Source organism: Coregonus clupeaformis, chromosome 23, assembly GCF_020615455.1.
Source record: "Coregonus clupeaformis isolate EN_2021a chromosome 23, ASM2061545v1, whole genome shotgun sequence".
NCBI classification, from domain to species: Eukaryota; Metazoa; Chordata; class Actinopteri; order Salmoniformes; family Salmonidae; genus Coregonus; species Coregonus clupeaformis.
In genome coordinates this window covers 38102462-38118814 of record NC_059214.1, presented here as the reverse complement: position 1 = coordinate 38118814, position 16353 = coordinate 38102462, and the positions used below count along the sequence as shown (strand labels likewise).

At 43.6% G+C, this 16353-nt stretch overlaps 1 protein-coding gene across 5 annotated transcripts in view; it reads left to right on the top strand.

The window, feature by feature from the left end:
* LOC121536993 (microtubule-associated protein 2) overlaps positions 1–16353 on the top strand; it is a 150845-nt gene that overhangs the window by 83564 nt on the left and 50928 nt on the right. For all 5 annotated transcript variants that reach the window (XM_041844696.2, XM_041844695.2, XM_041844697.2 and 2 more), the window contains exons 5-6: positions 12085–12171; positions 15576–15653. In XM_041844696.2, the coding sequence (XP_041700630.1) occupies positions 12085–12171; positions 15576–15653 (165 nt within the window). The remainder of the gene's footprint in view (positions 1–12084; positions 12172–15575; positions 15654–16353) is intronic.

Here is a 16353-nt window from a genome sequence, read left to right as displayed (position 1 = left end):
AATGCCAAGTGCTTTCTATAGTCTTCAGGTAAGTGTTTGGCATATAAAGAATATGATGTATGTAAATGTACATTTATTTCACAGAGTTTTGAATCCTTTAACTTATGCAAACACATAATACAGCTCCACCCAACCATAACAGAACACTGCATGACACTATGACATTATGCTGTGTCATGCAATATGAACGTGCATAACACTATGCCATTGCCTAATTATCATCTCACTTCCAATGTTGTTTTAGCATCTTACAGCTTCTCTCATGGTGCTTGTTAAGGAAGGCAGCGGACAGCATGGTTCCCTGTCTGTCAGTGTTTTAGAAGACAGAACAACCTGCTCCTCTCTGGTCTTTCATAATGACTATATCTAACGCCAGCAGTTTTCCTTTTACCTCATTATCACCAAGACACATTAAAGGCACTGGAACATCATCTCACAATCAATTGGTATCAAACTGCTGAATACAAGTCTTGACCATAGAGCAGTGCCAATCCTCTGTGTTTGATAGTGTCAGTTAAGACCTGAAGCCGTAGTCACAAAGCCTCTCAGAGTACAAGTGCTGATCTAGGATCAGGTCCTCCCTGTCCATGGAATCTTATTTATTATGATCTAAAAGGCAAAGCTGATCCTATACCAGCTCTCTTACTCTGAGAGGTTTTGTGAATATGGGTGCTGGACCACTGGCAATATCATACAGAGAGATCCACCTCAGCTTTGTGTCTGTCTGAGGGAGTGTTTTATGAGGCCAGGGCAGGGAGGACAGGATGGGAGTACAGTAGGGTGGCAGGGGGCCTAGAGTTGGACCTAGTTGGCACACTTCAACCCTGCAAGTTGCCGCTTTTCCACTCTAAAGCCCTCCAGATGCCCAAGAGCCATTGAAGCCGCAATTTGAGGCTTCAATGCAGCAGCCGTTGGGTTGAATTAGGGTGATTGCGTTGAGAAGAGAAGTGCCATGTCCTTGAGCAACAAAGACTTGTCCATGACTTCAAAGAACTAAAGTATGGAACTGAAGATTAGGAGGCCTGTTGTGTCTACTGGATAAGTGAGATGTGTAGCTTGTAAACTTGCCGCATTGCTAGTCATCCAATGTAGTATGCTGTGAACATTTACAGACATTCACATCTGTATAACATTTCAATACAAACTGTAATATCATTTCAATATTAACTATACTGATAATAACCACCAGCATTATCTGTGTATTGTGTTTTAGGATGGTATTAACTGATGTTTGACTCTGTTGTTTTTTTTTTTTGAGAACTCTGTTTATTAAGTTTTACACACACACAGACAAGACAAAGCAATATAAATAATATACTCAACTAGACAAAAGTACAAATAATACATATAAAAAATAAAAAAAAATAAAAAATAATAATAATAATAATAATAACTTTAAAGATACCATACTTTAGACAAGTTAAACACACCAGGCAGAAGGCTACAAAAGGTTAAAGGGCAATCTATAGTATAGGGACAGAGCAAACACCTCACCATTGTTCCTGTAAACAGTTAAGGGATGGGGTGGAGAAATGCAACCACTCACAGACAGTCAAGGCCACAGACCAATCATCCACTGGACCAAAAATAAAAAGTTACAATGCTTTAAAATAAAAATGAATATTGATAATTTTATGTAGGCGTGAACAGAATTAAAAAATAAAAATAACTGGGAAAAACAAGCTCACACCTTAGTCTCTGCCCGGGCGAGATGAACAAGGCATCCGCAGGTCACAATCAATAAGCACATCAACCTTAATGCCCCCCACCCCCCCCCCCCAAAAAAAAAACACAGAGAAATGCTCATCCAACCCCTAAGTCACAGGGGGGTCAAATACAGACTTATTTTGGTTTTAATAGGAATGCTATCCGAGGATGGACTGTTTAAAGTAAGACCGGAATGGAGCCCAAGCCTCATTAAACAGTTTGGGGTTCCCACGTGAATTGAATTTAATTTTTTTCTAGTTTCAGAGAGCACAACACGTCTCTCACCCAATATTTATAAGATGGGGGAGCTGCCATCTTCCAGTTCTGTAGTATTAGCCGTCTAGCTAAAAGAGTTGTATAAGCAACAGTGTCCGACTGGATTCTTGACAGGGGGGTGCTTATGGGCAGTACTCCAAAAAGGGCTGTAAGGGGAGAGGGATCTATAACAGTGTTATATATATCAGAGAAACATTTAAATATTAATTCCCAGAAACCTGACAGTTTATGACAGCCCCAGAACATATGCAACAGTGTGGCCGGTTCAATTTTACATCTGACACAGGTAGGATCAAAATCAGAGAATATTCTTCCAAGTCTGGCCCCAGACCAGTGGATACGGTGAACCACCTTGAATTGAATGAGGCTGTGTCTAGTGCTAAAAGAGGACGAATGCACCCTGCGCAGCACAGATTCCCAGGTGTCTTCCCCAAGTTCCTCCCCCAAATCCTTTTCCCATCGAGTCTTTAAAGGCACCAAAGAAGGGTTCTGTAAGTCATGAATGATTGTATATACATCTGAAATTGCGCCCCTAGGAAGCTTGTTCAGCTCCAGGATGCTCTCTATAGCTGTATTCACAGGCCTATGGGGAAATTCAGGTGTGTTAGCTCTGACAAAGTTCCTAGTCTGGAGATAGCGGAAAAAGTGGGATTGGGGGAGGTTGAACCTTTCCTGTAGCTGAGCAAAAGAGGCAAATGTATCATCAAAGAATAATTGGGCTAGTGAGGAGAGGCCTAGTGAGTGCCAGATGTCAAAAGCCCCATCATTCAAAGATGGAGGAAATAAAATGTTCTGATTGATTGGGCCTGATAGAGAAAAGCCTCGGAGGCCAAAGGCTAAGCGGAACTGATTCCAAATTTTAAGAGACTGCTTTACAATTGGGTTGACACACCTTTTGCCTAGGGACACTGGGAGAGACGAGCACAACACAGAAGAAAGTGCAGCAGGTTTACACGATTCAGACTCCATCTGGACCCAGATTGGTCTAGGGCCAGTAGGATCAGTCTGCAGCCAGTACAGAAGGGCTCTGAAATTTGCAGCCCAATAGTATGTCTGAAAATTTGGTAGAGCTAAACCCCCCAATGACTTAGGCTTCTGTAAATGTTTTCTACCAATCCGTGGTACCTTGCCATCCCAAATAAAATGCATGAATGTTTGATCCAGTGAAATAAAAAAAGATTTTGGAATAAAAATGGGTAGACATTGAAATAAATATAGAAATTTGGGCAACACACTCATTTTAATGACATTAATCCTTCCGATAAGAGAAAGAGGTAGCGCATTCCAAAAAGCAAAAGATTGTTTCAAACTGTCTGCTAGAGCAACCAAGTTTTCCTGAAACAGATTTGAATATTTCCTTGTCACTTTAACTCCCAAGTAGGTGAATTGATCCCGGACAATCCTAAACTGAGAGCTTGTAAAAGAGCACTTTAAAGCAGCCTTGTTTACAGGAAAAAGCTCACTCTTGCCTAGATTCAGCTTGTACCCTGAGATTGATCCAAACCTTTTAAGAACAGATAAGGCGCGTGGCAATGAGGTATCAGGGTTAGAGATAAACAAAAGGAGGTCATCCGCATATAGCGAGACTTTCTGCTCTGAGCCCGTCCGGATTATTCCTTGAATGGCATCATTAGAGCGTAATGCAATGGCGAGAGGTTCGATTGCCAAAGCAAACAACAAGGGGGGAGAGTGGACAGCCCTGTCTGGATCCGCGGTGCAAGGGAAAAATAGTCAGAGGACAAGTTGTTAGTCCGTGACCAAGCCATGGGGGAAAAATAAAGAATCTTTATCCACGCAATGAATTTGGGGCCAAAGCCAAATCTATAAAGGGTGGCTGTTAGGTAATCCCACTCAACGCGGTCAAACGCTTTTTCTGCATCAAGTGAGACCACCACCTCTGGGTCCTCCGACGCAGGGGAGTACAGTATATTCATAAGGCGCCTAATATTGAAAAATAAATGCCTATTTCTCACAAAGCCAGTCTGGTCAGAGTGTATTACTTGATGCAGCGAGCCTTCCATACGGATGGCTAAAAGCTTGGCTAGGATTTTGTAATCACAGTTTAAAAGCGAGATTGGGCGAAAGGATCCACATTCCAGAGGGTCTTTGTTTTTCTTTAATAGTAATGAAATTGAAGCTTGATAAAGACTAGGCGGTAGCTTTGAGGTATTAAGGCACTCTGCAAATAGTCGAGACAAGAACGGGCAAAGCAGACCAGAAAACGTCCTGTAAAATTCGGTTGGAAAACCATCCGGACCCGGTGATTTACCTCTTTTCATTGCGGACACTGCTGTTGCAATCTCCTCAGGTGTAAATTCTTCTTCTAGATAGTCATGGGTGTCTGTATCAATTGAAGGCATATTCAGGCCATTAAAGAAGGAATCAATCAGCAAAGGGTCTTGAGGGGATTCAGAGGTGTATAGCGCAGAATAAAATTGTTTGAATTGATCATTGATCTCTTTATGTATAACTGTGGTGGCACCAGACGGGGTCCTTATTTGTGGGATTAAACGTGAGGCCTCAGATTTACGGATCTGATGTGCAAGGAGTTTACTGGCCTTGTCGCCTTGTTCATACACTCTGTACCGAGCTCGCAAGAGTAGCTGTTCAGCTTGCCTGGTAGAAAGCTCATCAAATTCAGATTGGAGTAGTTGGCGCTCTTTATGCAGATCAGAGGAAGGAACCGTGGCATACTTCTCATCCAATGTGGCTATGGATTCGCTCAGGTCCCGGAGTCGCTGAGAGCGAACTCTGTTTTGGTTGGCTGTATAAGAAATAATTTGGCCACGTAGGTATGCTTTGAGAGACTCCCATATGGTAGAGCAGGACATACCTGGTGTTGAATTAGTTTCTAGGAATAAGGTGATTTCAGAAGAAATGAAATTGACAAACTCCTTATCTGAGAGTAAAATGGGGTTAAGACGCCATTGATAACACATAGGAGGTCGCTGGGGAAACTCTAGTTCAAGCACTAATGGTGAATGGTCCGAAATAACAATACTCTTGTAAGTACACTGCCGAAGGTTAGGCAAAAGTTTTTGTCCAAAAAGAAGTAATCAATCCGGGAGTATGTTTGATGAACATGAGAATAAAAGGAATACTGTCTATCTGTAGGATGTAGGAAACGCCAGGCCTCAAACATGGCATATTTCTGAAGAAAGGCTTGAATAAGTAGGGCACATTTAGATGGGCCTGTAGTTGTTCGTGAGGACTTGTCAAGAACTGGGGACATTTTGCAGTTGAAATCCCCCCCTAAAATCAATAAATGAGAATCTAAATTGGGTATAGCAGACAAAAAGGAAGAAATGAAACTTGTGTCATCCCAATTGGGAGCATAAACACTAGCCAAAACAAGAGGGGTAGAAAACAGTTTACCGGTTACTATGACGTATCGTCCCTTAGGATCAGCGATAACCTCAGAAGCTACAAAGGGAGTGACTTTATCAACCAAAATGGCAGCCCCTCTTGATTTACTATGAAAGTTAGAGTGGAACACTTGACCAACCCAGTCCCTACGCATCCTAAAGTGCTCACCAGTCCTCAAGTGAGTCTCTTGTAGAAATGCAACATTTGCATTCAAACCCTTTAAGTGTGTCAACACCCTCTTACGTTTCACTGGGTTATTAACCCCTTTGGTGTTCCACGAAATGTATTTGATCGCATTGTTTCGGCCCCTCTGGGCATTCCCGTTATACAACCCCGTCATTAGAGCATAGAATGGAAAAGCAATGAGCGCCCAGAAACCCCAGAATAACTTGTCTCAGAGTAATAATGTACGGTGGTAGATGTTGAGAAAAAGTACCGAAAAAAAAACAAAAAAGACAGAATGACAACATTAGAACTGAACAATTCAACCCCTCCCCCCACCCCCTCCCCCCCATCCCAGACAGTACCTCCCCAAACGAGGTACAAGCCTAAATAGAGCATGTTCTCTTCGCACAGTATGTCTGTGAGAGTGCGGTCTTAAACCTAAACCCACAGTCCCGCTCTTTAAAGTCGTGTTTTGTTAGTGGATCAAACAGCAAAAAGAGATAATCATTTTTAAATAAAAGAAATTAAGGTGAATCCCTTGTGCAGACGAAATTACAAAAGCACCACTTGTAGATGTATATAATTATAATTATATTCCCAGTCTTATAACAGGCATTTGAGAGAGAAAATAAAGAAAATAAATAGAATGTGTAACGGCTCTCAGCCGAAAACCTAATTTGAATTAAGGAAATCTTAGTAAGACAATCAAAGAAGATAATAATTATTATTATTATAATAGTTGTCTAGTTGAATGCTGAGACAACTTACAACCAAGACCAAAAAAACTACGTGTGCGCAACGTTTAACGCTTGCTGGGCATAAATGACGCTCTGAGCCTTAAAATTTAAGTGAAGACCCCAAAAAAACGTGTCGCCTCGGGAAGCATTTACTGTTTACTGGGTCAATGCAAACGGATGCAGTAAGCAAATAACCAAGAATATTTTGAGTCACTGAGACACTATGTAAACAAACTGAATAGGTGAGCAAGACAGCCTAGAAAACACAGGAGTATAGTAAAACCGCAATACAATGAGATTAAAATGACTGAATGCTTGTAAGGCAAGCACACTAGATGATCAAAACATTAGATCACATCAAATAAGCCTGAATGGGTACGCCAACCCCCCAACTATACAAAATTAGCATGTTGTAGCTAAACATAGTTGTACCACAGGTGGGTTACTTACTATCCACAGTTCGCTAGCAATGCTGAACTATGAGCAAGTTCAAGACTTCTTGATGTGACGTTGAATGTGAGAGAGAGCCTCATCCGGAGATTCAAATGTGTAGTCTTTACCATCATGAGATAGCCATAAACGGGCCGGGAATCGCAGTCCATACTTCACACCTGGATGGTCCCGAAGTAGTCGTTTGGCCTGTCCGAAAGCTGCGCGCTGCCTGGAAACAGTGGGGGGAGTAGTCCTGGTAGATGGAGAAGCTCTGTCCTTGAAAGCTCAGAGTGGTATTGCGGGCTCGTCGGAGAATCTCCATCTTCTCATGGAAAAAGTGCACTCGAAGAATTATGTCACGGGGCCTCTCCCCATCCCGGGGCTTTGGGCGCAGCGACCGGTGGGCACGATCAATCAGGGGCTTTTCATCCAAGGCTAGAACATCCTTCAGCAGCCCAGAAACGAAATCCGTGGCGCGAGGCATTTCCGCCCGACTCTGGGACTGATACCAGTCTCAGGTTATTGCGGCGAGAGAATCCCTCCAAACTTACACAGCTCTCCTTCACCTTTTTCAAGTCCGCAGCTAGGCGTTTCACGTCAGCCTCCAGGGATGTAGTTAAGTCGGAGACATTTGTAGCGAAGGTCTCCAGTGCTGCAATCGTTGTAGTGTGCGACTCCATTGTTGTTTTGAGTGATGCGATTGCCGGCACCGTCTCGTTCCGCAGGATGGTTAGATCTGCTTTTAAAGTATCAGAAACCTCCTTTATTCGGGCCTCAATCGTAGCAACCACCTCCGTTTTCATTTCAACTATCTCAGAGCGTAGTAGTTTGATGGCCTCGAGAATGTTCACTTCAGCGCCGCCAGGCCAAGCCGCCCCTCCGGGTAGAGTATCAGTCCCCGGGTCGTCAGGCTCAGGGGAGGGCGGTGATGAGAGTGTGTCTTGTAGGCCGGGTTTTCTCAAAGTCATGTTTTTGGCCTTATGTTTCGTCGACATGCTGATATTTGGAAGTAAAGTAGTCTTGGTTTTTACGGGAAGGGATCACCAAAATAATATATGAAAATAAATACGGTTTTGCTGCAAAATTCACATAAACTTTAAAAATACCACGGGAGCAAACGGAAAACACGTCAGTCGCACATGGCGTCCCTCCAATTCCCCCGACTCTGTTGTTTTGACTCTTGTCTGTTTGGGTGGTTCTGGAGGACACAGTTGTCATGGTTTTCTGTTGACGTGGTTGTGGAGAACACAGTTGTCATGGTTTTCTGTTGAGGTAGTTGTGGAGGACACAGTTGTCATGGTGTTCATGAGCTTCACCATGTACAGGGGGTGCAGTTATTCAGTCAGTCAATACCTTTGGCAGCATCATGTTGGTCATGGGTGTGGCAGGTGAGCTCTCACAGACATTGCGAGAGAGGGGAGATGAGGGGAGGGGCTGAGGATGGGAACAGAGCAACCATAGCTCACAATTAGACAGGGCCCAGACCACCTAGGTTGTGTGTTGCTGTGGCAACACAGAGTTTTGGCGGTGGTATCTCGCCGGCTGTCTCTCTCTCTCTCTCTCTCTCTCTTTCTCCCCTCTCCACCCTGCGGTGAGGTGCAAGCCTGCATTTGGCAGTGTGTCTGACTCTGTGGCTGCCTCAGGTCTCTGCTCAAAGAGAATCAGTTTTCGCTTTGCTCTACTGGTCTGGTCTGGTCTAACCAGTACAGGTAATAAAAAAACCTTTTCTGTCCTGGTAGTGTAGCTCAGTACAGCATTGTCTGCATGTCTGGGAGGATTGTAGTTGTGGCTTTGGATTAGAGTATAACTGTTCTTCTCTTTTACACTGGTGTTTTATTGATATAAAATGTGCCTTATTTTTATTTGTCATGTTTTTATTTATTTATTTATTTATTCATGTGTTAAGGCCAATGAGACAAACTTGGTAAGATAAGTAAGATCTGTCACTGTAAATGGCTTTTGACACAACTCCTTCTGTCAGGAAGGGCTGAAACGAGACTGAAGAAGACAGCTATCATTAGAATTAGAGTAGACAGTAGATATGTTTATTTTGTGTGTGTGGTTTGTTTCTGTCAGATAGTGCTGTTTCACTGGAATTAACCCAACGACCTGGTGATGCTGTGTGTGTGTGTGTGTGCATGTGTGTGTTGGAGATGTGTGTGAGAACGTGTCGTCGTGTGCCTTCGAGACAGAATTTGATCTGGATGCAGGACACATCACTGCCCAGTCTGTGAGGAGGGAGGGAGGGAGGGCAAGAGCGATGGAGAGTGGGTATCTGTCTAGGTGAGGGCGTGAGCGGCACATGTCTGTCTGTCTGTCTGGAGGGAGTTCATCATAACCAAGCTATGGGCTCTAGAATAGAATGATGTTATGGTGTTGTCGAAAGAATCAGGATAGAGACAAAAGTAAAAGAATGACTAGAAAAGGGCATAGAACCTCTGACGATGGCAATTTGCTTTGCTTCTATGCGGACACTGAAAATTGCCCGTGGGGCTCTGGTCAAGAGAAGTACAACACAGGTGTTATTTGAGACGCAGCGCTGGACTGTGTTTGTTGGAATGTCATGCTGTGTGGTTGATCTGCTAGGCAATGACAAGTATCTGTCCATGTGTGTATGGCACTCCTTTTCTCTGTAAAATGGAACCACAGAAAGCAGGCTAATTTGAGTGGGTGAGTGTTCCCGGAAGACGTATGTATGTGTGTGTGTGTGTGTGTGTGTGTGTGTGTGTGTGTGTGTGTGTGTGTGTGTGTGTGTGTGTTTGTGCGTGTTTGTGCAGATGCATGCTTGCATGTGTCTGTGTGCATGTGTGTGTGAGTGTCTGGTGGGTGGAAAATGGTCCTGAAACAGCTCCACGTCGTGACAACAAAAGCTTTCCACCACCAACTAACTAATCCCACTGAAATACACTGTTGCCATGTCAATTACACGGTTCAGGAGACTGACATTCTCAAAAACACTAAATGATGACAGTAAAGCTCATGAGTGTAAAATTAAGGATATGGTATGGATCTACAGTATATATTGGAGTCCATATGCACAGGAATCATGGATGTATGGTTCACTAAGGTTTACAATACAACATATACAGTGGGGAAAAAAAGTATTTAGTCAGCCACCAATTGTGCAAGTTCTCCCACTTAAAAAGATGAGAGAGGCCTGTAATTTTGATCATAGGTACACGTCAACTATGACAGACAAAATGAGAAAAGAAAATCCAGAAAATCACATTGTAGGATTTTTTATGAATTTATTTGCAAATTATGGTGGAAAATAAGTATTTGGTCAATAACAAAAGTTTCTCAATACTTTGTTATATACCCTTTGTTGGCAATGACACAGGTCAAACGTTTTCTGTAAGTCTTCACAAGGTTTTCACACACTGTTGCTGGTATTTTGGCCCATTCCTCCATGCAGATCTCCTCTAGAGCAGTGATGTTTTGGGGCTGTCGCTGGGCAACACGGACTTTCAACTCCCTCCAAAGATTTTCTATGGGGTTGAGATCTGGAGACTGGCTAGGCCACTCCAGGACCTTGAAATGCTTCTTACGAAGCCACTCCTTCGTTGCCCGGGCGGTGTGTTTGGGATCATTGTCATGCTGAAAGACCCAGCCACGTTTCATCTTCAATGCCCTTGCTGATGGAAGGAGGTTTTCACTCAAAATCTCACAATACATGGCCCCATTAATTCTTTCCTTTACACGGATCAGTCGTCCTGGTCCCTTTGCAGAAAAACAGCCCCAAAGCATGATGTTTCCACCCCCATGCTTCACAGTAGGTATGGTGTTCTTTGGATGCAACTCAGCATTCTTTGTCCTCCAAACACGACGAGTTGAGTTTTTACCAAAAAGTTCTATTTTGGTTTCATCTGACCATATGACATTCTCCCAATCCTCTTCTGGATCATCCAAATGCACTCTAGCAAACTTCAGACGGGCCTGGACATGTACTGGCTTAAGCAGGGGGACACGTCTGGCACTGCAGAATTTGAGTCCCTGGCGGCGTAGTGTGTTACTGATGGTAGGCTTTGTTACTTTGGTCCCAGCTCTCTGCAGGTCATTCACTAGGTCCCCCCGTGTGGTTCTGGGATTTTTGCTCACCGTTCTTGTGATCATTTTGACCCCATGGGGTGAGATCTTGCGTGGAGCTCCAGATCGAGGGAGATTATCAGTGGTCTTGTATGTCTTCCATTTCCTAATAATTGCTCCCACAGTTGATTTCTTCAAACCAAGCTGCTTACCTATTGCAGATTCAGTCTTCCGAGCCTGGTGCAGGTCTACAATTTTGTTTCTGGTGTCCTTTGACAGCTCTTTGGTCTTGGCCATAGTGGAGTTTGAGGTTGTGGACAGGTGTCTTTTATACTGATAACAAGTTCAAACAGGTGCCATTAATACAGGTAACGAGTGGAGGACAGAGGAGCCTCTTAAAGAAGAAGTTACAGGTCTGTGAGAGCCAGAAATCTTGCTTGTTTGTAGGTGACCAAATACTTATTTTCCACCATAATTTCCAAATAAATTCATAAAAAATCCTACAATGTGATTTTCTGGAAAAAAAATTCTCAATTTGTCTGTCATAGTTGACGTGTACCTATGATGAACATTACAGGCCTCTCTCATCTTTTTAAGTGGGAGAACTTACACAATTAGTGGCTGACTAAATACTTTTTTTCCCCACTGTATACACAAACCCTACATACACACACCCACACACACACATACATACAAATCAATGTTCTTCTGACCTCAGTCCACTCCACATCAGTTTTACAATTACTTAACATCATCTTTATCATCCTAGGTGGTTTAATTGCTGTTTTAATCATTGTACTGTAAACCTATGGGTAAAGGTATCATCTAGATTAAATAGTTTGTGACCAGTGGAGTGTATCCGGGTCATGTTCATTAGTGCACACCGTAGCAAACGTTTTGCGACAAAAAATATGCTTCCGTTGCTTCCTTTTGGTTTGTAGTGAGTATGACCTGGGCATCCCACACCATTGCTGACTCAAAGTTATCAGCCAATCACAGGCCCACGGCCAGAGCCATTTCTGATTGGCCAGTAGGTTTGGCTGCTGTCTTCCTGTCTGAACTGGTGTTTCCATGGTGATGCCTGCAGTTAGAATGCTGCCAAGTATAGATTGTCTATTTCATATTTTTATTTTGTAATTTTCTCTCACCATGGTTCTCTGCATATTAAACATTCAGCCTTAGATAGACAGAAAGCAATCATTAAATGAATTATCAATCAATAAGTACTGACCTTAAGTAAATATTTCCTTAACACGCTATGATTAGCAAGATATTGTTGGTCTAGACATGTCACTGATGACTGTGGGTGCCTGTGTGTCTAACTGTGTGTGTTTATGTGTGTGTCTATGTGTGTGTGTGTGTGTGTGTCCCACAGAGCAAGTGTCTGCGCGAATCGTGCAGGAGGTGACAGCGGAAGCAGTGGCAGTACTGAAGGGAGAACAGGAGACAAGACTGCAGTCAGGTACACACACACGACCCTCCCGTCTCTTCCCTCCCCACCCCTCCAGAGGGAGCATAGCTATTCTGAGAGTGACACAGAGGTCCTTTTGGCCGATGTCAATGGACTAAAATGGTGCTGTTGGTGTGTGTGTGTACGTCTGTGTGTGTGTGCGTGCGTGCATGTGTGCATGTGTGTGTGCGTGTGTAGGGATTAAAGAGCAGTGCTAGGACCGGACAGCTGTCAGAGAAGATCTAACATGGTGGTAGTGGTGGGGGAGTAAGCCCAGAGCAAAGCAGAGCAGATCCCAGATCAGCCATCTGGAGACCACATAGCAACATTGACCCTCATCATGTAGTAGATAGGGGTCTACCTGTGCCTGAGCACCTGCCCCTTTGCCCTCCCACTCACCAAGTGCCCTTTTGGGTGGTGGTGTATATATATTTAAAACATTTTTGTTCTGAACCGACTGCCCCCAAGTCGTTGTGACGTCAAGTTCACCACCCCTACCCGTCAGTTGGTCTGCTCTGTACGGCACTCACATGTGCCTTTTTCCCAGTCTGCCCTGTACGGAGATTGCGTGCACCCAGTATCCAAACAATGCATGTCTTGAGATGCGGTCACCGGTCGAGTGTGTGTAGCAAGATACCTAGTTTAAATATAAACAGTACTGCCACAGCAGCATAACATTTGATTAACACTTGATTTACATCATCATCAATATTCAGTCTGGTTGGCTGAAGCACAGCAGCACTTCATCATTTATTTCTTATAAAAATATAAACGCAACATGCAACAATTTCAACGATATTACGGAGTTGTACTTGAAACAATCTGTCAATTGAAACAAATTCATTAGGCCTTAGTCTATGGATATCACATGACTGGGCAGGGGCGCCCACTGGGGAGCCAGGCCCAGACAATCAGAATTAGTTTTTCCCCACAAAAGGGCTTTATTACAAACAGAAATACTCCTCAGTTTCATCAGCTGTCTGGGTGGCTGGTCTCAGACGATCCCGAGGGTGAAGAAGCCAGATGTGGAGGTCCTGGGCTGGCGTGGTTACATGAGGTCTGCGGTTGTGAGGCCAGTTGGACGTACTGCCAAGTTCTCTAAAATGACGTTGGAGATGGCTTATGGTAGAGAAATGAACATTAAATTATCTGGCAACAGCTCTGTTGGACATTGCTGCAGTCAGCATGCCAATTGCCCGCTCCCTCAAAACTTGAGACATCTGTGGCATTGTGTTGTGTGACAAAACTGCACATTTTCGAGTGGCCTTTTATTGTCCACAGCACAAGGTGCCCCTGTGTAATGATCATGCTGTTTAATCAGCTTCTTGATATGCCACACCTGTCAGGTGGATGGATTATCTTGGCAAAGGAGAAATGCTCACTAACAGGGATGTAAACTAATTTGTGGACAGCATTTGAGAGAAATACGATTTTTGTGTATGGAACATTTCTGGGATATTTGATTTCAGCTCATGAAACATGGGACCAACACTTTACATCTTGCGTTTATATTTTTGTTCAGTATAAGTAAAACAAGAGAGAGATAGGCTTTTGGCATGGGTGCATGGCCATCTCCGGCGAGTGAGCTGCGCATGATTGGGTGAGTCAGTGAAAGCTTTTTTAGGATTATAATATCATCCTTACAGTATATTACAACATGTGTGTCTCTACTCACCTAGGCCTAGGCTGTTGATGGATTCAAGACAAGGTCGTTTTTATTTATCTCAGATTCTCAGTTTGTCAGTGTCAAAGTAGCCTGTCATTTCGATCATTTGTGCGGTAGGCCTATGAAAAAAGATTCTGCCAAAGTCTCTAGTCATAAAAAATTATGTAGAATTGCATTAAATGTGTTTATAAAAGGCCACATTTTTCCCGGACACTAGGCTACTAAAATGTTTCCCTGTGTGTGAAAATTCTAAGCGCCTCTACTCTTCTACTCAATGTCATTACACGCAAATGCGCTGATAGGCTATGCATGCAATGCGTTATTATAAAGGTGCATTTTTTTTCCTCATGTGTTCTGGTACTTCAGAGCTCCCCAGGTCACTACCCTCTCACACCCACTTTTTGTTCCGGCACCTCCCGATCTCCAAATAATTAATTAATTAATTTTTAAGCACTGAACACAGGTAGTCTAGACTCTAGCTGACCTCCCTATACTAAAATATACACACAAGCCTCTAGCCAGCCAGCCATATATCATGAGTTAGAAATTATGAATATTAAGCTAAATTATGAAGTTATTATTTAAGAGCATTGAAGATAAATCACAATCATAAAAAATTAAATCTAGCTAGCTAACTAGAAGATTTACATCAATCATCAACATCAATGATCAGCTGATAGCGTTCCCTCTTTTCCCAATGTCAGTCATGTCTTTGTCTCCTGAGTGGCGCAGTGGTCTAAGGCACTGCATCGCAGTGCTAACTGTGCCACTAGAGATCCTGGTTCGAATCCAGGCTCTGTCGCAGCCGGCCGCGACCGGGAGACTCATGGGCGGCGCACAATTGGCCCAGCGTCGTCCAGGGTAGGGGAGGGAATGGCCGGTAGGGATGTAGCTCAGTTGATAGAGCATGGCGTTTGCAACGCCAGGGTTGTGGGTTCGATTCCCACGGGGGGCAGTATAAAAAAATATGTATTCACTAACTGTAAGTCGCTCTGGATAAGAGCGTCTGCTAAATGACTAAAATGTAAATGTAGGAGGCACTGTAACTAGCTTGCTCACAATTTGTGATGAGTGAGTGTGTTGTTACAGAAATAAATAGGGTCTGTGCATGGCCCTGAGCTTCTCTATCCCCTAATGGGACATCTGTCTGTCAGCACATCTATAATAACCAGCAGTGAGGACTCTGTCTGTCAGCAAATCTACTGCATACTACATCTATGGAGTGTGGAGCTGACAGATACACATCAAAATGGGGATATACTGTAGAGGCTACAACAGAGCCAGTTCTGCATTGCTTTAAATAGGCTGTCTGTTGTAAATGTATTTGTATTACAGTAATGTATTTGTATTACTAGTATTAGCTAATTCACTATTACAGTTGATAATATAAATGCAGCTTCTTGAAATGATGAAGCCGAATTCTTCCCTCGCATTTCATAAAATGTCCACCAGAGAATCCTCACTGGAGGAATTACTCAGCGAAAAACAGCCATTATAGTATTTATTCCCATCTCTACTGTTCACAGAGACTGTCAGAGGAGCTTTAAAGGATTAACCAGAGAGAGACAGGTAGAGAGAGAGAGAGCAGAAAGACTCATTCATTACCTCCTCTCCTCTCCAGGCTTAATCAGCTACTATCTCAACAGACACACACAGGGTTGTCAATTAGCTAGCTGTTTTCAAACTTCACGCCCTATAAATTCTCATCCCTCCATGCTTGTCTGTCCCCTTCTGTTTTGTCTTTCTGTAGTTGAAGATACGGCAAACCTGCCCCCCTCCCCTCCTCCCTCACCTGCTGCTGAGCACCGCTTCAGACCTCTGGAGCAAGGTAAGGTCCGGAGAGAGGGAGAGGGAGAGGGAGAGGGAGATGGAGAGCGGGAGAGCGAGAGAGCGAGAGAGCGAGAGAGCGAGAGAGCGAGAGAGAGAGAGAGAGAGAGAGAGATGGAGAAGGAGAGAACTGTGTGTGAATGATGTGTTATCATCAAGACTGTATTTGACAGTGCTGAGACCCTTGGAACCCCATTCCTCCTGCCTTGGAGGATACAGTATGTGTCACCTTGGGGCTAACCAATCACCTGGATCATGTTGTTACACAGAAACCCAGGAAGTGTTTCTTAGACATGTATTCTCTTTTTGTGGAAGTAAACATAAGTATTCTCCCTCCTCCTTATCTTCCTTTTCCCCTGGAATTAGAAATTGTCTCACCTTCATCACTTCTTTACCTCAATCACTCCATTCACAAGCCCATACTCCTTTATCTTCCCCCCTTCCCTGACCATGCATCTTGGAATGCCAGTGCATGACCTTGCCCCTCCTCACCCCCCACCGGCATCCTTCCTCCCCTCTAACTTTGATCATCCACCCCTCCTGTCCTTGCAGATATAACTCTGGTAGCCTGTTTGCCTTCCTAACCTCTTCTGTTTCCACTTATGTGTCTTTGTCTTTAGACAGACACACCTTCATCAAGCATGTCTTCTTGTTGATTTTTGCTTGTTGTTGGCCCATGCTTTTTTGTCTTCCTGGTTTGT